General features: G+C 36.3%; 6 protein-coding genes across 7 annotated transcripts; 3 read left to right on the top strand and 3 right to left on the bottom strand.

The window, feature by feature from the left end:
• On the bottom strand, positions 99–3,099 carry LOC104725934 (uncharacterized calcium-binding protein At1g02270-like). 2 transcript variants are annotated; one of them, XM_010444685.2, is made up of 10 exons: positions 2,583–3,096; positions 2,391–2,495; positions 2,200–2,305; positions 1,893–2,104; positions 1,738–1,814; positions 1,531–1,639; positions 1,295–1,420; positions 986–1,096; positions 782–889; positions 99–591 (listed from the first exon to the last, which is right to left on the bottom strand). In XM_010444685.2, the coding sequence occupies exons 1-10, from the start codon at positions 2,712–2,714 to the stop codon at positions 367–369; spliced, it is 1,311 nt and encodes a 436-aa protein (XP_010442987.1). In that variant the 5' UTR covers positions 2,715–3,096; the 3' UTR covers positions 99–366. The 2 variants fall into 2 exon arrangements, with proteins under 2 accessions (XP_010442987.1, XP_010442988.1); XM_010444686.2 differs by lacking the exon at positions 99–591 and having other exon boundaries at positions 799–876; positions 2,583–3,099.
• LOC104725933 (vesicle-associated protein 4-1) lies at positions 4,908–7,040 on the bottom strand. The gene is made up of 7 exons (XM_010444683.1): positions 6,571–7,040; positions 6,348–6,418; positions 6,106–6,187; positions 5,883–6,004; positions 5,569–5,646; positions 5,346–5,465; positions 4,908–5,250 (listed from the first exon to the last, which is right to left on the bottom strand). The coding sequence occupies exons 1-7, from the start codon at positions 6,842–6,844 to the stop codon at positions 5,188–5,190; spliced, it is 810 nt and encodes a 269-aa protein (XP_010442985.1). The 5' UTR covers positions 6,845–7,040; the 3' UTR covers positions 4,908–5,187.
• On the top strand, positions 8,962–11,969 carry LOC104725932 (stomatin-like protein 2, mitochondrial). The gene is made up of 10 exons (XM_010444682.2): positions 8,962–9,233; positions 9,323–9,460; positions 9,583–9,826; positions 9,910–10,059; positions 10,394–10,451; positions 10,523–10,615; positions 10,799–10,897; positions 11,041–11,132; positions 11,446–11,505; positions 11,594–11,969. The coding sequence occupies exons 1-10, from the start codon at positions 9,073–9,075 to the stop codon at positions 11,756–11,758; spliced, it is 1,260 nt and encodes a 419-aa protein (XP_010442984.1). The 5' UTR covers positions 8,962–9,072; the 3' UTR covers positions 11,759–11,969.
• LOC104725931 (plasma membrane-associated cation-binding protein 2-like) lies at positions 12,218–13,039 on the top strand. Its single transcript, XM_010444681.1, has 2 exons — positions 12,218–12,496; positions 12,606–13,039. Exons 1-2 carry the CDS (start codon positions 12,386–12,388, stop codon positions 12,888–12,890), a joined length of 396 nt encoding a protein of 131 aa, XP_010442983.1. The 5' UTR covers positions 12,218–12,385; the 3' UTR covers positions 12,891–13,039.
• Positions 13,510–18,353, top strand: LOC104725928 (endonuclease MutS2). Its single transcript, XM_010444679.2, has 18 exons — positions 13,510–13,799; positions 13,903–14,031; positions 14,122–14,289; positions 14,392–14,475; positions 14,558–14,608; positions 14,777–14,833; positions 15,229–15,311; positions 15,472–15,595; positions 15,697–15,756; positions 15,858–16,106; positions 16,193–16,343; positions 16,477–16,604; positions 16,844–16,891; positions 16,987–17,117; positions 17,203–17,285; positions 17,395–17,569; positions 17,699–17,973; positions 18,059–18,353. The coding sequence occupies exons 1-18, from the start codon at positions 13,563–13,565 to the stop codon at positions 18,217–18,219; spliced, it is 2,394 nt and encodes a 797-aa protein (XP_010442981.1). The 5' UTR covers positions 13,510–13,562; the 3' UTR covers positions 18,220–18,353.
• Positions 18,200–20,665, bottom strand: LOC104725929 (homogentisate 1,2-dioxygenase). Its single transcript, XM_010444680.2, has 9 exons — positions 20,399–20,665; positions 20,069–20,299; positions 19,895–19,974; positions 19,575–19,742; positions 19,320–19,495; positions 19,167–19,236; positions 18,900–19,054; positions 18,737–18,820; positions 18,200–18,647 (listed from the first exon to the last, which is right to left on the bottom strand). Exons 1-9 carry the CDS (start codon positions 20,587–20,589, stop codon positions 18,417–18,419), a joined length of 1,386 nt encoding a protein of 461 aa, XP_010442982.1. The 5' UTR covers positions 20,590–20,665; the 3' UTR covers positions 18,200–18,416.

Here is a 21,580-nt window from a genome sequence, read left to right as displayed (position 1 = left end):
TTATCGTCTTATTAGGCTTCATATTTCAAAGTTAAATCAATTGCAAATATAAAAATACAGAAAAGTAAAACAAAAATAATTAAGAAGGGAAAAAAAAAAGTTGCAAAAGCTGCTTCTTACTTAAATCAATTTTTATACATGAAGCTTCATAAATAGTTTTACATGTTTGTACACCGTATAAGTTTATAGAACCTCTAATCCCCCTTTATCTCTTCTTCCCTCAACGCAGGAACCGCAAAGAGTGAGAGCGGTCAAGTCAATCTAATGGAAGACAGAGCAAAGGTCTTCTCTATAAGGGGGACAAAAAAAAACTGAGGTCTCTTTTTAAATAGAAAAGCTAAAAAATCTGTTGTTTGAGTGTTTTTGTCATGAAACCAACTGAGAGCAAGGCATTCTTATGGGAGAGAATACAACGGTTAGCCTTGCGTGGTCTGATAGAGAGTACTTTTCTGGCCATATTCCTTTTTCAACTTCAGGAGGAAACAAAACTGCGTTCTTGACACTGAACCCGACGGTTTGTTCTCGGTTACCTTTTGCTTCTCCGTCCGCTGCATCTCTTTGTTCTGACCAGGTTTGGTTCCATATTCTTTGCTGCAGTGAGTTAAGTACATACATAGTTGAGCAACATGTGTGTACATACATATTGGTGTTACCAAATCTCTAAGTTATCTAGATGTTCACGGAATCTCAACTGTTGAAACTCAAACTACTAGTAGAAACTACCTTAAGACGAATCATGAACACGTTTTTGAGAGAGGATTCTAATGAAAAAAACATTTACCTGAAACTCCTTGTAGTCTAGAAGACCATTTCCATCAATGTCAGCTTGAGTCCACAAATCTTTGATCTCTTTTGCCGTGAGTCCATTGCAATGACCTGTTAAATTGAGCTGTGTAGAGAAAGAGAAAAACTATGTGAATATTCAGCTGAATGACGCAGTCATAGGAATATGATTTACTCGCATTACAGTTTATGTTATATATACCTGCCGAAGCGTTTCACAGAAACCCAAGAATGTAATGTGGTCACCATCATTGTCGGTTTTCAGAAAGGCAAAAGCATCTTCAGCTGTTAGTGAGGCTCTTCTCAGTAGATACTGCAAATCAAAACGCTCTGATGTTACAGGGAGAAAGCCAGAAAACCATAATCTTTCCAAAAATCATTTGGACACTAATTGCAAAGCAAGTTTAAAGTTAAACCAGTTTCAGGATCAACAAGTAAATCTTTTTGGATGCAGTAAAATGCACAAAGAGATAAACACCTATGATAAAGACACAATTGAGGAGAGTCTCACCCTAAACATGCCAAACACTGCTTCACTCCAACTTGTTTTCAACAGCTTTCTATACCGATTTGGATTTAAAAGCCATATGAAATCAACAGCGCATATGTTACCCCGATGATTCCGGTGGCTCACCCACTGTAAAACCAAAGAAAACAAGGATTTCAGAATCCTGATCCCAAATTTATAACATCAAAAAAATCTACAGCATACCCAAAAGTATTCTCCATATGAAGAAAGACAGTGACCTTGTGAGCATCTGAATCTGTATACCGATGAGCAGTGTCGTAAGACGACACAAAACCCTGTGACCTGAGAAACTTGTAGACATGTCCTCGCTTACTTCCGTTCCAATCTCTGCCACCAACAGAAACAAGCAGAGGAAAAATTTAAGTACTATTCATCGTATCTAAATCCAAGAAAAATGTAAAAATCCAAACAAGGTAGTTAGTTACCCGCAAAGTATAATAGGCATAGGACTGAGATTAACTTCCTTCTGATAAGACTCTACATACTGAAGAATCTTATAAACCTGCCCAAAACCAAAATCTTGTTTATTTATAAAGATACAAAAATCATCGCACAATGATAATAATAACAATTTATTTACCTGCTGCAGTCTTACTATAGACAAAGTTGAATCATGAGGAAACAGCAAATGAGTATTGACAATCAAAACTTGTTGATGAGCATCGTACTGAGAGTAAGGAGGAACTAATTCTACGTGAAGCAACTGCGCAACTCTGTCACCACAATCGTTAAAAAGCAAATCCCTCGAGTTCACAACTCTAAAGTAGTCCTTATGAACAGCCGTAAGCAAACCTATCATCACCAAATCACAAATGAAAACCGCCACATACACATGGAAACAACAACATCAAAGCCAAGAAGAAGATTTGTCATCAAAGTTTTAATACCATCGCCACGGTTATTAGTACGGCCAAGCTTGTAACTGAGATAACCAGCGTCACCAAGTCTCTTCTCATACATATTAACAAGCTCTTCGTTCCCTACCCAAAACTCCTTTAGAACCAAAAAAAAAATCAGAAACAGAGCACTAAAAAAAAAAAACAAAAGGTTACTTTCATAGAGGCAATTCGTCAACAACCTGTAAACAAATGATGGAAGACCTCTCATATAATAACCAATCAATGATTCTATGATTCCTTCCAAACCAATACGTTCGATTATCACTTTCACGAAGACTCTGATCCTACATTTCCAACAACACACACATAATTCAAAAATTTACCAAAAAGAAAAAGAAAAAAAATCAAAATTGATGAAAAAGAAACAAAACCTTGGGAGAGAGACGTTTATAGATGGGAGCAAGGATATTGAAAGTAGTACAAGAGATACAAGGTTGCTGATGCTGGTCTCTTATGGATGATGAGATTGCATAGCTTCCTATTTTTGATATTCTCCCCTTCATTCTCTCTTTCACCGCCGGCGAATTTACGGAAACGGAAACAGAACAAAAAAAATACAAAAATCTCCGGCGGTAAAAATCAAAAAAGGAGAGAAGAAGATTAAACAAAAAAAAAAAAGAACACAGAGGAAGAAGATGAAAGAAGAAAGAAGAATTATCGAAGAAACGTCGTGACCGCTCTCTTNTTTTTTTTTTTTTTTTTTTTTTTATGAATTAAAATAGAGAAAATGAAAATTCAAAACCCCAAAATTAGAAAGTGTTTTTAGCGATTGATTTGAGAATTGTGAGGCTTTAAGGCTATTTTAGTTTTTGAAAAAAAGCTTTCGTCTCCTTCATGAACGTGCGTGTGCATGTGTGTAGTGTCATGAAGCACTTTGTTATATATATATTGTATGGTTTCGAATTTATTTATAGAAGGTGATTAATTACTAATAAATATTTTCTATTTCCTTAATTTGTTCTTCGTATCTTTTTCTAATGACCAAAATTTTAATATATGTAATGAGAAATGAATATATTAGCTTTCGATCGACGCAAAATTCGATGGGCGGGGGCCATTGTTTTGTTCCTTTCGGCCCTCTCTATAAGATTTGTTATTTTTATAGTAAAGTTTTTATTTAGTTTATAATTATATTGTCATCTTTTTATAAAAAGGAGGAAACAATGCATGGACATAATAATGCGTTTGTTAGACGTTCTTGTCGATATCTTTGTTTTAAGGATTTTAACAGTTTACATAGTTGAAGTTTTTGATATAATAATATACTAATATATAAATTAAACAGTTTCTTTGTTATATGAAAAATGAAGTTGCATTGCTATATATAAAAAAAAAAGTTTCTTTGTCGATATCTTTGTTTAAGGATTTTAAATAATGATGAAATTAAATGCTGAATATATGGTTTACAAATAATGGAAAACTAGGGTACTTTTCTATATGTATGATTATTCAGAACTTATTCATTTTATGATGTACGTGTTTTACAAGTTTTAGCTTAATTAGAGAATCATGTTAAAAACTTCCGAGCTACAGTTACGTTTCAAGCACGTAATAAATAATAAACACAATTTATTCGCTCGAGATATGATTCAATTGAAATTTGAAATGTAGAATATATATGCTTGGAATAAATATATAATTTTGATACGTACATTTATATATTATATAGTTAACAGAAGATGTCCTTTGATAAGATGAAAAGAATTTGACGTTAAACGAACAAAAATAAAAGGGGATAAGACTTGAAGAATATTGTTGTGTACTTGTTTTGGTTGTGCAATTTGGCCGAAAGTTTCATAAAGCGACATGAAAATTAACCGACACCTCTAGTTGTCTTTGTTCCTTCATAATCTCCACGAGTCCATTTCTTCCACCTTTTTTAATCGAACATTAAAATATTCTACTAACGCAAAAAAAATATATATATAACATAGAAACTTTAGATTATCGTGTTCCTTAATCAGCTCTCTCTCTCTACTAATTTCAAATATTATATATTTGGTAAAGCATTCCAAACTTTATATATAAATTATATACCACGTGAGTCTTAACCAGATTAGTTTCACAACTGAAAAAAGTTACATTAATGCTTCTGGCTGCTATAGCTAGTGTAAGTAAGAGAATGGGATTATAGACTTAAGAGTTCAGCGTACAAAGACGAAAAAATGGTTAGCATTACGTGTTTTCAAAGGTTTAAGAACAAGATATTCTTAATTTATTCTTTCATCCTATTTGGCGGCTGTCTCTTATTCAGTTATTCACTTATTCCCATGATTTTTAATAAAAAACTAGTAAAGTTAGGTGTTATGAAAGACCAGATTATAGTATGAAAGACCAGATTTTTATGCAATTACGTTTTATAATTGTTCCTTCCAAGATAAACTCAGTTAGTCCACTAACGTTGAGAATGCAATTACGTTTTATAATTCTTTGGGCCAGTAGAGAATATTGTAGTTTCTGAATGCAAGGAGCAAAAGTAGCAACACATCAAACTCAGTGTTGGGTATAACTCTTGTGGTTGTGGTGGTAGGTATTAGTCATTTAGAGAGGTCACACATGTGGACAGTATAATCCGATCAAAAAATAAAGAACATTACTAATCAGAAAAAAAATAAAAATAAAATGAAGAAGAGACCACTTCAAAAATCTTGGTATAATAGAGGCTAAACGAGAAGATAGATATATATACAAAAGAATGTAGCAAGCAATTTGGTTGTGGTCTTTACTTTGGTTGCTTCCAGAAGAGCTTGGTTGGGGGGAGATAAAACGGAATTCGATTAAAACCGAAACAAAATTTGACGGAAGAGTAAAAAACTGCCGCAAGCATACAACAAACAGAGACATACAAAGAACCACAAAGTAATCGTCTAACGACAAATACATAATCGAGGGGTAATTAATTATGTACAGCTGCAGAAGATGAAGAAGAACCTCCGCTATAAGCCTATATAACAAATCCACATTGCTCTCTGCGTTTTAGGACGAAGAATCTATGGCTTCGACTTGTTGCCGAGCAAGGTACTTCTCTCTTCTCTCCTTCTGATATATGACATAAAAACTATGGTGAGTAAAAAATGGGATTCATTTGGAGAAAGAGAGAGTTAAAAAGGAACAAAGCGGGTAGCTTATGATACCCATTCATCTATGACAAGACCCTCCCCAACAACGCGAGGCCCTGTCTCTGGTGGAGGCTTCTTTCTTGCTTCAACTGCAGCTTCAGCTTCATCCAGTTGACGTTTCAGTTTCTCCATTGCCTGATCATTACACATCGTAATCCTCCTTATTGAAATGTTCAAATAAAAAAATCTATAGTATATAAGTTTTCTTAACAGCATGGAAATCTACTAAAAAGCTTACAGCACTTGAGCCCTCCGCATCGAGAAAAATGACCCGAAGAACCCTCTCCACTGTTACTTGATCCTTTTGCTCATCAAACTGCATGATAAACACCACAAAATGCATCATCTAACTAAACATACTAGAGCAAGATGACTCCGAGCATCCTCTGCCTAAAACTCTCAGAGACGGAGATTGCTACTTTCTTGACAACCTATTTACCAATTGCATTGCATTAGCCTATTAAGAGTCATGTATGTGACTAGCAGTATATTCTAAGATTGAACAATAATATCTTTCAACAACCGACTCTTTAAAGGAGCGACATAACATACCAACTCAGGTACATACTCTACTCCTGGTTTAACTTTCAGGCTCATGATCTTAAACTTAACCTTGCTCTTCTGGTTCAACTGCTGTTTTTCATTGTTCTCAGGGTGTTCCACAAACTTGAACACTGCACTTGAACGTTTACAAGAAGCAATAGTCAGACTCTGTATAAACTAGCTGGTGTATGCACAACCAAAAAAGACATAATGTTTCCAAGAATCTCATTACCAGTAGCAAAAACACTCTCTCCTGGAGCTAAAACACCACCAGGAGGACGCATATAACAACTTTTCGGAGCCGTGGTTTGAAACTAAAACATGAGAACACAGATTAGAGTGACTTAGATACAACAAAACCAAGTCAACAACAAGTCAACATCTCTGCCAAAAAAACTACGAAGCTGCTGAACTTGTGAATAGTTCAGAAAGAGCAACGATGATGCTTAATGATACATACAACTCCTCCATTACCTTAAATGCAGTATGAGATTTGCTAGTATTCTTAAGCTTGATTGCGCTGCGAACTTGTTTACCAGGTTCATCTGAAACAATCACAAACGCCCAAATTTTAATTTCGTTCTTTAACTACAATCAGAGCTTCTAAGACTCCGAACCAAAACCAATCAATTTCAGAGAGCTTGACTATTCGAAATAAAGCTAAATCGACGGAAGAAGCTAAAGAATAGAGACGTACAAGGGAAATAGAGAAAACTGGAAGGATCTAATCGGAGACGACGGCGAGCCGGGAGAAGTGATTTCGCGACGGAAGAAATAGTCGAGGAAGGTTTAGAGACGGGGGAAACATCCGTATTCCGATGTCCATGGCGGCTACGGTAGTTTTGACTTGGGTTCTGTGTAGAAGACGAAGTGTTGCTTCTCCTCTGCCAAAACGGACATAGCTTGAAGAGGTTCTTCTTCTTCTTCTCCTCCACAGCCACACTCGGATTCTGACGGTCACCGATCGTCATCGGAATTAATCAATTTATCCCGGTGACCGGAGAACAAACTTCGAAGTTTCTGAAATAAAACGTTTTGTTTCTTAAAGAGAGAGAGACAAATTGGTGTGAACTTCAAAGAAGGAAGGAGAAGAGAAGACTCAAGACAAAAAAAAAATGGCGTTTTCTTTTGGCGTTTACTTGTTCTCTGCGTCTGTGTGAGGGTCACGAGTTTCTTTTAAATCGGATTTCAGATGGTTTTAGTGAAATCCGTGTTTTAGGTTGGTGTGAAAACGAGTTTTTGACAAATAGAAAAAAAAGTCTTAAGGTACGTTTTATTGGGGGTTGGCGTTATTATTAAGGGATTTGTAAAAATTAGTGATTCGTTGGTTGGTTTGGTTGGTTTGGTTGGTTTGGTTGTGAATTAAATTGTTCATTCGTTGTTGTGTTTGCATTTGGTTGGTAAAGAGACTAAATAAGTAAGTGCCAAGAGGCTGATGTTGCTTTTTTGCATATTGGGCATGTATGTGTTAGTACATTACTTACGGATTGGCCAAAAATATCATATAATCTGGTCTCACAAAAATTCCACTAATTATTTGGTGGATAAGTACATCATCGAATCAGTTCTAAACAAAATTTATATATTAGAAAAAGGTGTTGCTTAAATCATATATTATGGGCTTGAAGTAGTCTTGAACATCTTTTGGACCGACGATACTATTTTATATTAGTGTCCATCCAAAACCATATTCGAACATGTGTGACCTATTGATTTTTTTCTTTTTTTTTGAAAATGTAAATAGTAACAACTTTCTTACCACGTTTAAGGATTAAAATTTTGTTAATTCATAGAAAAAAGAGAAAAGGAAAGAAAACTTTTAATATACATTAGTTTAATTTTCGTTATGTTGGTAATTACGGTAATCTAACATTCCAACTTTCTCTAGATTACCAAAATGTTCAAACACATTTCCAAAAACGGAAACTATAATTCTTTACTTACCGTAATTATGACAAGATCTAAAGAATCTCATATCCTTCTTGTTATATGTCTTACTATATAAAGAATCTCAAAATAGAGTTTAAAGAGAGTAAAAACAAATGCTAACATGAAAGAAAAGCAAAAAAGAAACAACCTAACAAAGCTGAGCCCTCACTTATCATGAAGCCAAGAAGGCCCCCCAAATGAAAGATAGGACTGAAAGCACTATATAAAGATTAGTTTTCAAAAATTAGTAATTCATATAATCATTACATGTGTTAAAGTATATCCATATATTTTGACACGTATGAAAATAATTTTTATTTTAAAATTATAAGAAAAATTAAAAAATCATAAAAATAAAAGAATTCTAATTAATATTTTGAAAGTATATAAAACCAAAAATAATCTACTATATAACTAAATCTAATAAAAAAAACTATCTATTAAATTACTAATTTTAGTAGGAAAAATGTACAATTAATAATGAAAAAATGTGCAATTAATAAAAAATTATCTGCAATTTAATTACAATTATTATTTGTTAGATACATATAGTAAAAACAAGTTTATACACAAAAGTGATTAAAGTATACAAAATTTGATGTGTTAAAATTAGTAGTTAACATAATATAAGAAAATTGTGAGAATCAAAATAAAAAATTAATGTAATGTTATTAAGTTTTTCAATCGGTGAATGATTTGATAGCGTATTCAATATTATTCTATATAATTATATGGATGATTTAACTTAATTTTCAAATTTTATATTCTATAAATTTAATGAATTTAAAATTTTTATATCATCCACAAATAGCTGGGATTTAATCTAGTCATTTTATATTTTAACCATGTATATAAAATTTTAATCTTAACAAAAATCATAATAACTTGCCATTTTTTTTAGAAAGGAAACACATGTGACAAATCTTATCTTTAAAATTTTTTACATGTCGTAATCTCATAATTAGACAACATAATACAGGTTTATTCATCAAAGTCTTAGGGTTTATAGCCTTTTTAACAAATTCGTGTTAAGCAAGAATAATAATAAAAAAAGAAGCTCAATCTCTCTTTTTGACCGCTTCTCCTCCAAGTAATTTTTTTTCTTCTAACTAGTATAAAATAAGTCAACCCGTCAAATTAAAAAGAGCTTGAAGAAAGACACAAACAATTGAAAAAAAAAAAGATTTAAAGGGTTTTTTTTTCTTCTTCTTCTATTTCCCCTTCTCCAAGTTCAAGTTCAGAGAGAGTTTGTTACACAGCTCCTTCAAAGATGAGTCAGCTCGCGCTTGCAAGATCCGGTGGTTACACCGCCGCCGTCAAATTCCTCCCTATGCTTTCCGCTGCTGTTCCCAAGATACTATCGTCACTCGCCGCCGCCTCCACTACCACCTCCGTCCGTAACTTCAGCTCTACCGGAAGTCCTCTCACCAAGTTCGTTTCAGTCTTACGATTTCGTATACATTCTGTGAAAACCTCTTCGGATTTTTGTGTTGATTTCGTTTTTTTTTTGATTTTTGTAGTTACCAAATCAAGAAGCCGTCACCGTCTCCGTCGAAATCCTTTGCCTCCAGGTTTCTTCATCAATCTTCCGGAGCTGCTCTGCCGCAACAGTTCTCCGGCGTTCGCAACTTCTCCTCACCCAGCAGTTCTTACGACAGGTATTTTAAACCTATATACGCTCTGTGGAATTCCGATTTCAGTAGTAGAAGAAACCTTTGGGATTTGATTGGTTAGGTTAGGTTGATTTAACGGATCTTCGCTGGAATTTGTTTGTGTGTAGCTACCACATTAATCCGCCGTCTAACTGGGGGATCAGAATAGTGCCGGAGAGGAAAGCTTGTGTGATTGAGAGGTTTGGTAAATACGTCAAGACTTTGCAGTCGGGGATTCACTTCCTCGTTCCGCTTGTGGATCGTATTGCTTATGTTCATTCTCTAAAGGAGGAAGCCATTCCTATTGGTAATCAGACTGCGATTACAAAGGATAACGTTAGCATTCACATCGATGGTGTTCTATACGTTAAGGTGTTTATCTTCGTTTCCAATTTTTTGTTATAAATTTTGATATTCTTCCTAAATTGTTTATTGATCGTTGAGTTTCTTTGCAGATTGTGGATCCTAAGTTGGCCTCTTATGGTGTTGAGAATCCAATCTATGCTGTTGTCCAGTTGGCTCAGACTACAATGCGTAGTGAGCTTGGGAAAATTACTCTTGACAAGACTTTTGAGGAACGAGACACTTTAAATGAAAAAATTGTGGTATGTTCTCTTTGCTTCTGGTTCAGTTTTTTTGGTTGTTTGCTTTTAATGTACTTGATGTTCGTTTCAAATTGAAAACTGGGGTCCTTTGATAGTTCATAGTCATTGATGTTAATGTGCATCTGTAGTGGGTCTTATATTACTACTTAAGATTAAGGTTCAGATTGTTTAACTGTGTTGTTCAGTTCATGATAGCTGGCTATATGAGTTTGAGGTTACATTTCTAAGATAAGAGCATTGTAGTTGATGTGTTCTGGAATGCATTATGCGTTTGTAGTTTATGTGTTGGATATCAGAAGCATCTGAACAATTTTGAAATGAATTACTCTTGCAGGAAGCCATCAATGTTGCTGCACAAGATTGGGGTCTTCAGTGCCTTCGTTATGAGATCAGTGAGTTATTAATTCTGTTGAATCTTTGCTGGATACCCTTTTGGCCTTGTTTCTAATACATGTATATCCAGGGGATATCATGCCTCCTAATGGAGTGAGAGTTGCTATGGAAATGCAAGCTGAAGCTGAACGTAGAAAGAGAGCCCAGATTCTTGAGTCTGAAGGTAAATTTGCGTGGCTTATCCTTGAGAGTTTATGTTCTGGGATTGAACTATGTTTGCTACAGCTAATTTCGTTCAAATTCTTGGCTCAAAGCTACCCATTTCCCTTTTTTGATTTATTTACAATGAGAAAACAATAAGCCTGCTCAATTTGTTTCTCATAATCTGCTATACTAACTTTAACAGGAGAACGGCAAGCCCATATTAATAGAGCTGATGGTAAGAAAAGTTCTGTAATCTTGGAATCAGAAGCTGCAAGGATGGATCAAGTCAATCGAGCACAGGGTTAGTATTTAGTAAACATACTAAGTTTGAAAAACGTGAACTCATATTACTAAAACGTGGAGCCATTTGTCAGTTAAACTCATCATAACTGACTCTGTTTGTTTCATACTAACGTTTTCTTTATTTGTGCTGTTGCTCTCCAGGTGAAGCCGAAGCAATATTAGCTAGAGCACAAGCAACAGCTGATGGACTGGCCATGGTGTCTCAATCCCTCAAGGCAACTGGTGGAATGGAGGTGAGTTCATTAGATCAAGCAGTGGTTTCTAAGCATGATTTCCAGAATTTTGAGATAAATAAACTAACTTGATCACTTAGGTGTTAATACTGTTTTATCAGATTGTTAGTTTTAACTTGATCACTTAGGTGTTTATTGCTACTTAACCCTTCAAATGTGAATGCATTGTCATCTAACCTGTTTTCCCATGACTGATTCTCCCTGACTTTGAGTAGTGATTTCAGTGGCTTATTGGACTTGCAAATGCTGACTTTAAGTTTTACTTGTTTTGCTTTCCAAATTGAGACCTCATATGCTTAAAATCGTGGTGCAGGCTGCGAGTTTGAGAACTGCGGAGCAATACATTAATGCTTTTGGCAACATTGCTAAAAAGGTAAATACAACATTTTACTTGATCTCATCTGCTTTCTAATCTCGTCCTCCCTTGGGATTATCTAATAGAGTTTTATATTTGTTGTTAGGGTAACACATTGCTGCTTCCGAGTGCTGTTGACAACCCTGGTAGCATGATCGCTCAAGCTTTAACAATGTACAAATCCCTTGTCAAGAATGGTCCCAACAGTGGTTTCACGGATAATGCAGCAGCAGAATCCTCTACCGACTTGGTCGATGGCAAACTTGAATAGAAGCTATGGTAGCTGAACCTAGTGAACAAATTCTTTTGAAATGTGAAGGCTTATAGCCATTATCAGTTTTTTTTTTTTTCTTTTCATATATGAAACAGTTATCTTACCTTATAACCAACCATTTTGCAAACTAGAAAACAGATCTAAACTCAATTGTCTAAAAGAGGTTTTCCACCAGATTTTGGTCCTAGTGTTTGCTTCTTTATTTCAATTTCCCACTCTTGTTATGGTCGAGACTCGAGAGTCTATCTGGCACAGGAAGAGTTTTTGGCCTAAAAACCAAAAACATAAGAGCGGTTGAGAATGAGGTTTATTTTTTTTTTCTCCTGTAGAATAGGTCGTTGACAGGGAAGAGCCTTAAAGAATCTACGGTGACATGAAATGTTTTTAGTCATTTTCCTGAAATAGCTTTGTGTTGGTTGTTCCGTATAAACCACTATATATATCTCTTTGTTGTCTTCTGCTACATTCGCTCAGCCTCTAATAAGGAAAATAAAGAAAACAGTTTTGGCTTCTTGAAAGGAATCAGAAAAAGGAGTTTCATTTTTTGTAGCTCCACAGTTCTTCCCATTGTGTAAATTTGTTTGTTTGTTTTTGTTTCAAACCAATTTCTTTTCTTTAAACACCATGGGAGGCTGTGCGAGCAAACCTAAGGAGTCTAATATCCTTGAAACCTCTGCCACCACTGAAAACGTTGTCGTCGAGTCCAAGAATGTTGAAACCGAGACCGTAGCTCAGGTTTGTAGTTCAATTTCATTAGAGACAATCGCCTCTTATCCATTTTTGTCTATGGTTTGATGATGGTGTGTGATTCTTTTGTCATTTCGTTTTCCCGGTTGATTAACAGGAGAAGGCAGATGAAGTTGTCGCAGAGAAGAAGGAAGAGTCTGCTGAAGATGTAGCAGAGACACAGAAGGAAGCTGAGCCAGCCAAGCCTGCAGAGGAAGAACCAGCCAAGCCTGCCGAGGCTGAAACCGCCAAGCCTGCAGAAGCTGAGCCAGCCCCAGAGGTGGTGAAGACCGAAGAAGCTGTCGTCGAAACTGTTAAGGAGACTGAGCCAACAAAACAAGAGGAGGCTACAGCAGCCAATGACACCACCAAAACCAACGAAGAGCCTCTTGTAACTCTTTGATTAAATTCATTTTCAATTCTCAAAACCCCCAAAATACCGTTGTAAATCAAAAAATCTCTAAATATCCCCATATGTTAACCCACCACTGTTGTATTGTTATTGTTAATCACATGTACCTTATGAAACAATAGACTTGTTGTGATTTGTGACTTGTGTGACCTTCTTCTCTTTTCCTCTCAATTCCAAAAACATATTCACTCCCTTTCAAAATATAAGATGTTTTAGAAATTTTTTTTTTGTTTCAAAATATAGGATGTTTTAACTAAAGCACCCAAATTAAGAAGTTTTTACTTTTAACAAGTTCAATCAATCAAAAATAATACTGCATAATATAAAATACTAAACTAATCTAAAAGTTGCATAGAAACTTGAAAACATACTATATTATGAAATAAAAAACTTCTCTAAAACATCTTATATTTTGAAACGGAGAGAATATTTTATATTGTGCAGTATTGTTTCTGATTAGTTGAACTTATTAAAAGTAAAAGCTTTTTAATCTACGTGTTTTAGTTAAAACATCTTATATTTTGAAACGGAAGGAATATATAACATCACAAGTCAAAGAGATAAGGTTTCACGAATATGATGGAAATTAGGAAATTTTTGGTTGATTGAAATTGGATTATTACAATTCTTCTTCTCTGAAAACCTAAGGATAAAAAAATAAAAATGCAGACTTTATCCGTAGCCTACTGCAACTGTGGCCTAGTGATTAGAGACTCAATTGGAAACAGAAACAGTGTTGTTAATCTGAGTTTAATCTCTTCTTCATCATCTCCTCCGACTCTTGTTTGCCGATCGAAATCAAAATCTCAAGTCGATAGCTTGAGAGTGTTGGAATGGGACAAGCTCTGCGATGTTGTCGCTTCTTTTGCTCGTACTTCTCTAGGTCGCGAAGCTACAAAGGTTTGATTTTTATTTCTTTTTGGGTTTTCTTCTATATGTAGCTACCCGTGGATGTTTCCTCTGCTATGAATTGACATAGACAGTGTTGGGTTGTTTTTTTTAGAAAAAGCTTTGGTCTCTTGACCAGAGTTTCGATGAAAGTTTGAAGCTTTTGGATGAAACAGAAGCCGCCATTAAAATGCTTCAACATGGTTCCTTCTGTCTTGACCTCTCCAGCATTCATATCTCTCTTGTAAATATTTTCATCATCCTCAAATCTCTAAAGTGATTTTCTTTTCATGAATTTGTATAGTTTTGAATTGTTTAATTTGTTATTGTGAAGGTTGAATCGGGAGTTCGTCATGCTCGGAGGAGGCTTTCTTTACGAGCAGATCAAGCACTTGAAGTGGCTTCTCTTCTTCGTTTCTTCGATAATTTGCAGTTTGATTTGAAAGCTTCTATTAAGCAAGATGGAGATTTGTACAAACGGTTTATGCCTTTATCTGAATTGGTATTTGCAGTTTCTCTCCAAATTTTTGATACTTTTTTTAACTTCAGCATTGTGGTGCATCCCTCTCATATTGTCTTTGTGTGTTCTTTACCTCTCTTGCAGATAATGCACCCTGTGATAAATAGATCATTTGTCAAGTTGGTTGAACAAGTTATAGATCCTGATGGTAGAATCAAAGACTCCGCGGTTTGTTCTTTTGTCTCCCTAATGACTACATTGTCGTCAAGAAGCATGATCATTATGTTGAACTTATCTTTTATTGTTTCAGAGTAGTGCCCTGAAACAATCACGTGAACGTGTGCAGACACTTGAAAGAAAGGTCAATTTCGTTTTTTCTTTGTAACTGTAAATTGAAGAATGTCAAAACTGTTTTTGAGTTTCTTTGATATCTTAGCTCTTTGAATACATCTTGGTTACTATAAACATGTTTTGAGAAGATGTATTTTAAAGTTATTTTGTCTGAAACCTTCCTGATGTCTCCTTGCAGCTGCAGCAACTGATTGATGCTATTATAAGGAGCCAAAAAAGTGACGAATCTGTCATGGTAAGTATTAGAATCCCACATCGGTTGGGATATGTTCCTTGGGTAATATATAAGGATCATGGACCACTCCACTCATTGCCAATTGGTTTTGGGTTGGATGTTCATAATTCCTAATATGGTATCAGAGCCCATGGTTAGGTCCAACAAGCAATTTCCCACAAAGAAATGGTTTCTACCTATGTAGCCCGCATGTCTTGTTGTATTTCCGAGATGTTGGGCTTGGACTGTTTCCCGTTGGACCGTTTCCCACCCACATCTCGAGGAGGCCTATTAGAATCCCACATTCCTTGGGTAATATATAAGGATCATGGACCACTCTACTTGGCGGTGTAGGTAAAGGAACAATTCTTCATTTTCTGACGTTGGCCCTAGTAATTATATAAATAATATTCCAGGTAGCGGCTGAAATTGATGGAAGATGGTGTATACAAATGAGCTCAAATCAACTAACTTCTGTTAATGGTCTTCTGCTTTCCAGGTAAAATTGAACTTTTAGATTTCAGTTAGCAAAGAAGATTCAGAATTCCAGATTATTAAGAAAGAGTTTCATTACCATTGACCAATTTCTTGAGAAGTTATGCTTCTCCTTTAGTGATTTATTTTCAGATTCTGTCTCTTGAAGGTAATATTTGTTACAGTGGTTCAGGTGGAGGGACTGCGGCGGAGCCAATAGCTGCAGTCTCTATGAACGATGACCTTCAAAGTGCGAGAGCATCAGTTGCCAAGGCTGAGGCAGAAATTCTTTCAATGCTTACTGAAAAGGTAATTGAGTATAAATTTCTTAAAGTTAGAATTCTGTATCTTTCATTCTTATTGTTTTCTGCTTGTTGACATTTTTGTTCAATTTGATGCAAGCAAAACAGATGCACGTTGATCTTTATGATATCGAGGTGGTGTTGAACTACTCCATTAAGCTGGATGTGGTAAGTGTATACTTAAAACTACCAACCATTTCTCTTTTCATTGAAGCAAAACAAATCCCAGCAACATGACCTTCCAAACATGAGTGTTTTTTTCCTGCCAGATAAACGCTCGAGCAACTTACAGTAGTGCATATGGTGGTGCACATCCTTATATATACTTGCCACCTGAAGATGGGGTTGAATCTTTGTCTGGTGGAGAAAACTCACCGGAGAGTAACTTATCCAGCGAAGAATCGATTTCTAGAAAAGAATGGTTGCTGTATCTACCTAGATGTTATCATCCTCTATTGCTTCACCAACACAAGAAAAGCATAAGAAAGACGCGGGAGACTGTAAAATATCATAAAACAGTAAGTTTCTCATGCTATGATCATTTGAGTAGATTGATGATGCGTTTTAGCCGAAGTTGTTAATAAATACATGGTTGATTTTTCAGGCAGACACGGTCTTCTCAGGAGCTCCACCAATTCCAGCTGATTTCCAGATCTCTAAAGGCACTAAGGTTTTGGTTATTACCGGCCCAAACACAGGAGGTAAAACCATTTGCTTGAAATCAGTTGGACTCGCTGCGATGATGGCAAAATCAGGTAAGACATATGAAACTTACAGTATCTTCTGTGAATTAAAAACTCCACCAAAGATATAAAGCCCTTGGGAGAGAGTGAGAGATTTGAGTAACTTAACATCATATCAATTAAAAGATTGTAATGGTTTTTGTAGGTCTTTATGTTCTAGCAACTGAATCTGCACGCATACCTTGGTTTGACAACATTTATGCTGATATTGGTGATGAACAATCTTTGCTGCAGTCACTTTCTACCTTTTCTGGTCATTTGAAGCAAATTAGTGTAAGTCTGATTCTCTGTTGTCGTCACAACTTTTATACATTCAATAGATTTCTCCTTTTGTGCCCTTTTTCGGCAACTGTAAAACACTTTATTCTTATGAAATTTGAACTCGCTTAATTTATCAGTTTTGGTAAAACTTCTATCCGGTTTCGAATGATTGTTTAATCAGTTTGGAAGATGTAACTCTCTTAATATGTATACAACTTATGTGTCTTTTACTCTGATTGATTGACTTGCAGGAAATTCTTTCACATTCAACAAGCAGATCACTTGTGTTGTTAGATGAAGTAAGTTAAAAGACTGGCCATTACTTGAAAAAGGGAAAATAATGGGAAAACTGTTACTTGCAAGAATATGTTTTGAACTCTTGCGCTATTAACAGGTTGGAGCTGGAACAAATCCGCTTGAAGGAGCTGCATTAGGAATGGCAATTCTTGAATCTTTTGCAGAAAGCGGTTCTCTACTCACTATGGCAACTACACACCACGGAGAACTTAAGACGCTCAAATACAGGTTTTTAAATTCACCTGCCATTTTTCTCGGATTACCCAAGGGTTTAAAGAGTATTAACTTCTTTTTCTTTCTGCATCTATTGTAGCAATTCTGCTTTTGAGAATGCTTGCATGGAGTTTGATGACCTGAACTTAAAACCCACTTTCAAAATCTTATGGGGAGTACCAGGTTTTTAGCTACATGCTCATCTAGACTCTTTAATGATCGATTTGTTTACCCCTAAAATTGAATCAGAGTTAATATGCTTAACCAACCCACATTGAAAAATGATTGTCAGGTCGTTCGAATGCAATAAACATAGCCGAAAGGTTGGGGCTTCCATGTGATATTATCGAGGGTGCTCGTGAACTTTATGGCTCTGCAAGTGCTGAGATCAATGGGGTCATACTTGACATGGAACGGTACAAGCAGGAATATCAGAGATTTTTGAATGAGGCACGTGTTTATATAAGGTACGAATCTATGGTTATTGAAGAGATTAAACTACTGAAGATCTAAAAGTGATTAGAATTTTAAGACCTCAGAGTCAGGAACTATGAGCTTCAACTTTATGCTTTTCTTCTTTTGTTTTTTCGTTCTAGGCTCTCAAGAGAGCTTCATGAGAATCTACTCACAGCGCAAAAGAACATTAACGACCATGCCGCTAAAGAGAGACGACAATTGAGACGAGAACTAACTCAGGCTGGTTCGATGACTCGTTCTACACTTCGCAGAACATTGCAACAGTTTCGTTCATCTGCTGCACAATCTTCTCAGTCAAAGGTAGCTACACAACTCCAAACAAAAGTCGAAAAGACAAATGATGAAGATAGTGGGATTCGTTCATCATCTGTGGTAGAGAGACGACCAATTTCTGGTATTTAAACAAGTTTAAGCCCTTTAAAATATAGCTATTGTCTGGTTATGATCTTCGAATCTGAACCATGTTTCTGTATTAACAGAAGCTGCGGCTCAAAAGGTTCCTGAAGTTGGTAGCTCGGTGTTTGTTTCTTCTCTTGGCAAAAAAGCGACTGTTTTGAAAGTAGAACAGTCGAAGAAAGAGATCTTAGTGCAAGTAGGTATCATGAAGATGAAAGTGAAACTGACTGATGTTGTGGCCTGAATGTAATTGCCACGGTTATGTATTCATTAATATCTAAACGAACACAGTTATATTAGCTTCAGAGTACATTACGATGTAACTAAAGTGATATGAAGAAACTACCTACTAATTACATATGTTCTTGTTGTATGCTTTCTTATACATGTATATGGTGAAGGCCTGTACAGACTGGGTATTGAAAGTGTGAAGTGTTTTCTTTACACCGAAGCTCGTGGTTCTTTCTCTGTTGGTTCAGCATTCGTCTTGTTTAAGTCTATGCGTGAGAAGTGGGACTTGAGGCCAATCCAACATTGGTAGTAGTCGTGATCGAGGAAAGGTGACTCCAGAGCCCAATGGCAGACTCTAGGAATCAAGGCTGATTCGAACATGAAAGCCATTGTACCTGTGAGTTTAGAAGGAGCCATTGCATTTACACGAGAAATTGTCGCCTACAAAATAATTACAAAAATACTTCAGACTTGAATTGTATTTCACATTCAGGGGATCAATATGATCTCCGAAGAAAATGAACTGATACCTCGTATGTGGTAGTATCTGGACCATGAGGTGTCATACAGCTATGAAGACTTGCACCGCCAGGGAGAAATCCATCAGCTTTGGCCTGTGAATTGTTAAGTCAGTTTACAGATTTCAGTAGTTAAGCGAATGATTTGCAGAAGCAGGATCTTGATGCGGTTTACCTCGTATGCACCGTAGATTAAACCCATAAATTCACTCATGCAGTTACGATGATAGTAAGGAGGTCGAAAAGTATGCTCAGCAACCAACCATCGAGGAGGGAATATGACAAAATCAAGCAAGGCCACACCAGGTTTATCCGTTGGTGCTGTAAGAACTGAGAGTACAATAATTCCCCCAAAGAGTGAGTGTGATTTACAACAAAGAACCAGTAACCTACTCATAACGAAACAGAAATAAGAATAGATTTAGTGCAGAGGACCACCAACCTGTATTTATAGATGGATCTCCATGGTCTAAGAGGACGGTGTTGTATGGGCAAAACTTCTGAAGGTCATACTGCAGATGGGAAATGATATCTTTAGACAAAAAGTGTGTTGATTTTTCAAAAGCTTATATGCCCTCAATACACATGTATTCACCTTATAAGGCACGTAATTGCCATGCCAGGCGACCACATTAAATGGAGAAAAATCTTGTTTGGCAGTAAAGAGTTCACCACCAAACTTCTGAATAATGGTGTAGTCAGGCCGCAATGCATCTTCAAACCATGCCGTTGGTGCAAGAAAGTCTCTAGGTGCAGCAAGACCATTGGCACCTGTACATATCCAACGATACAATTCCTTATAAACACAATCCAGGTTATTCAGGTTGAATCTACAAGAACTCAAGAGTACCTATTGGTCCAAGATCAGGAAGCTGAAAATGAGCCCCATAGATTTCAGCAACATAACCTCGCGACTTCCCATCTGGTAAATCTACCGAGAAACGAAATCCTTGTGGTATGACAGCAATTTCACCAGGAGACACCAATAGCCTTCCACACTCAGTATCAATCCATAGCCCTAAACACCCACTCAGAACATCAGAATCAATCAAGGAAAGATCTTGAATCCGTTGCTTATACATAACTTACTAAACTAAACACACCAACGATTCATCTTAAATTCCATACCAAAAGATGTGAACTTTATAAACAATGAACTACTAAACTTACTTCCTACTTGAGGAACTAACAAGAAGTCACCATCAGCGTTGCAAAAGGCAGAGTCTTTCATTCCTTTGTTAGCCACATACCTTCAACAAAAAATGAATCAAAGATCATTTACTTTATCTAAAACCAGACTATAACCAAACCCCCAAAATCAACTAGCACAAGAGATCTCTATACATGTGAATAGCGAATCCATGGCGAAGAAACGAGCTTCCAGCTCCACAAATAGTATATAACCCATCAACGAAATCAGTAGCCGATTCAGGAATATCCTCAGCTCTCCACCTAAGCTGAGTCGGATTCGTACGACTGTTCGATGAATCAAACTCACTCACAAGCTTCTTATGAGCTGGTACACGTGGCTTGAACGGTTCATGTGTAACCGATGGCTTGATCCGATACAACCAACTGAACAAAGATGGAAAAAGATCAAAACTTTTAACGAAAAATCATCAAAATTTACAAAATCAAAAAACACCGAAGATACGTAAGAGTAAACGGAAGAACCTTCGTTGGTTGAGCTTGCGTGGAGAAGTGAAAGAAGTACCGGAGATCTGCTCGGCGTAAAGACAATAAGGACAAATAAGAGGACTGTTCTGATCTAACGGCAAAGCTCCGGCGATCGCTTCCGATGAGAAATGGTTGCCGAAGCCTGATTGATACTTTAACTCTTCAAGCTTCTTCTTCTCTTCTTCCATGGCTTCTTCACAGAGTCAAAGAGAGAGACGATGATCGATACATACATACATGTGGAAGTGATGCTGACGTGGCGTGTTGATCCAACAACGTCTGATTTTAAAACTCTTTTTTTTTTCGTATAATATAATTCAAATATAAATTGTTGGGCTTGAATATAAATGGGCTTTGTTTATAATTAGGCCTAGTTTTGGTTGCTTTGACTTGCTGATTTTTTTATCCCACACCGGTGGGTTAGTGAGAATGATTCTTGTTTATATATGGCGAGGAAGTAGCAATGATTACGACCTTACTTGAACAGGATCTGTTCTATAGGCTCGTACCTCTGTTTCCTTGATTTCTTAGGAGACGGGCCCTTAACCCTGGTTGATGAACCATGACCGTGCGATCAGAGCGTGATTAACACGGCCACGATCTGTCCTCGGACGCATCCGGTCCTGTAGAGGATCGTTACTCGGCTCGGTTCTACCTTGCCGGGGTGGTCGCACGGCGGTCTGACCGGCTCTATTTTTCATCCACTAAATCTTTTTCCTTTACTACTTTGGGCGTGTCTAAATAGCGAACAGAAGCTATTCGATTACATGTGACATGTCAATTTTATTTACATGTGGATTTATCTTTGTTCCATATGGAACCCATAGGTTGATTGTATAGCAAGAAACTTCGTAAACTGAAACAAAGATCTCTAACAAGGTTTATGTACAAATAAACTTCCATGACGTTTACAAATTTCAATATTTTTTAATACTATATTTATTACTCGGAAAAAAGCCGCAGTTTTTAGTTACCAGGAATGTTAGGCTAACATTATCTTGTGTGATTCTAATTGTTCATTGTAAATTTGCATCCACCATCTTAAGTATTTTCACATTTATGGGTTCGTTTTGTTTTGTTGTTCCGAGCCATATGATCATCTTGGAAAAAGGGTAAGTAATAAACCTCATCAACCTAGCTATTTCAAGAATCAAGATTATGGTCTGACAGGTTCCTTTT

This window comes from Camelina sativa, chromosome 11 (assembly GCF_000633955.1).
Source record: "Camelina sativa cultivar DH55 chromosome 11, Cs, whole genome shotgun sequence".
In the NCBI taxonomy this organism is placed as follows: Eukaryota; Viridiplantae; Streptophyta; class Magnoliopsida; order Brassicales; family Brassicaceae; genus Camelina; species Camelina sativa.
The sequence above is the reverse complement of the archived record's forward strand: the minus strand, read 5'-3'. Positions and strand labels throughout refer to the sequence as shown.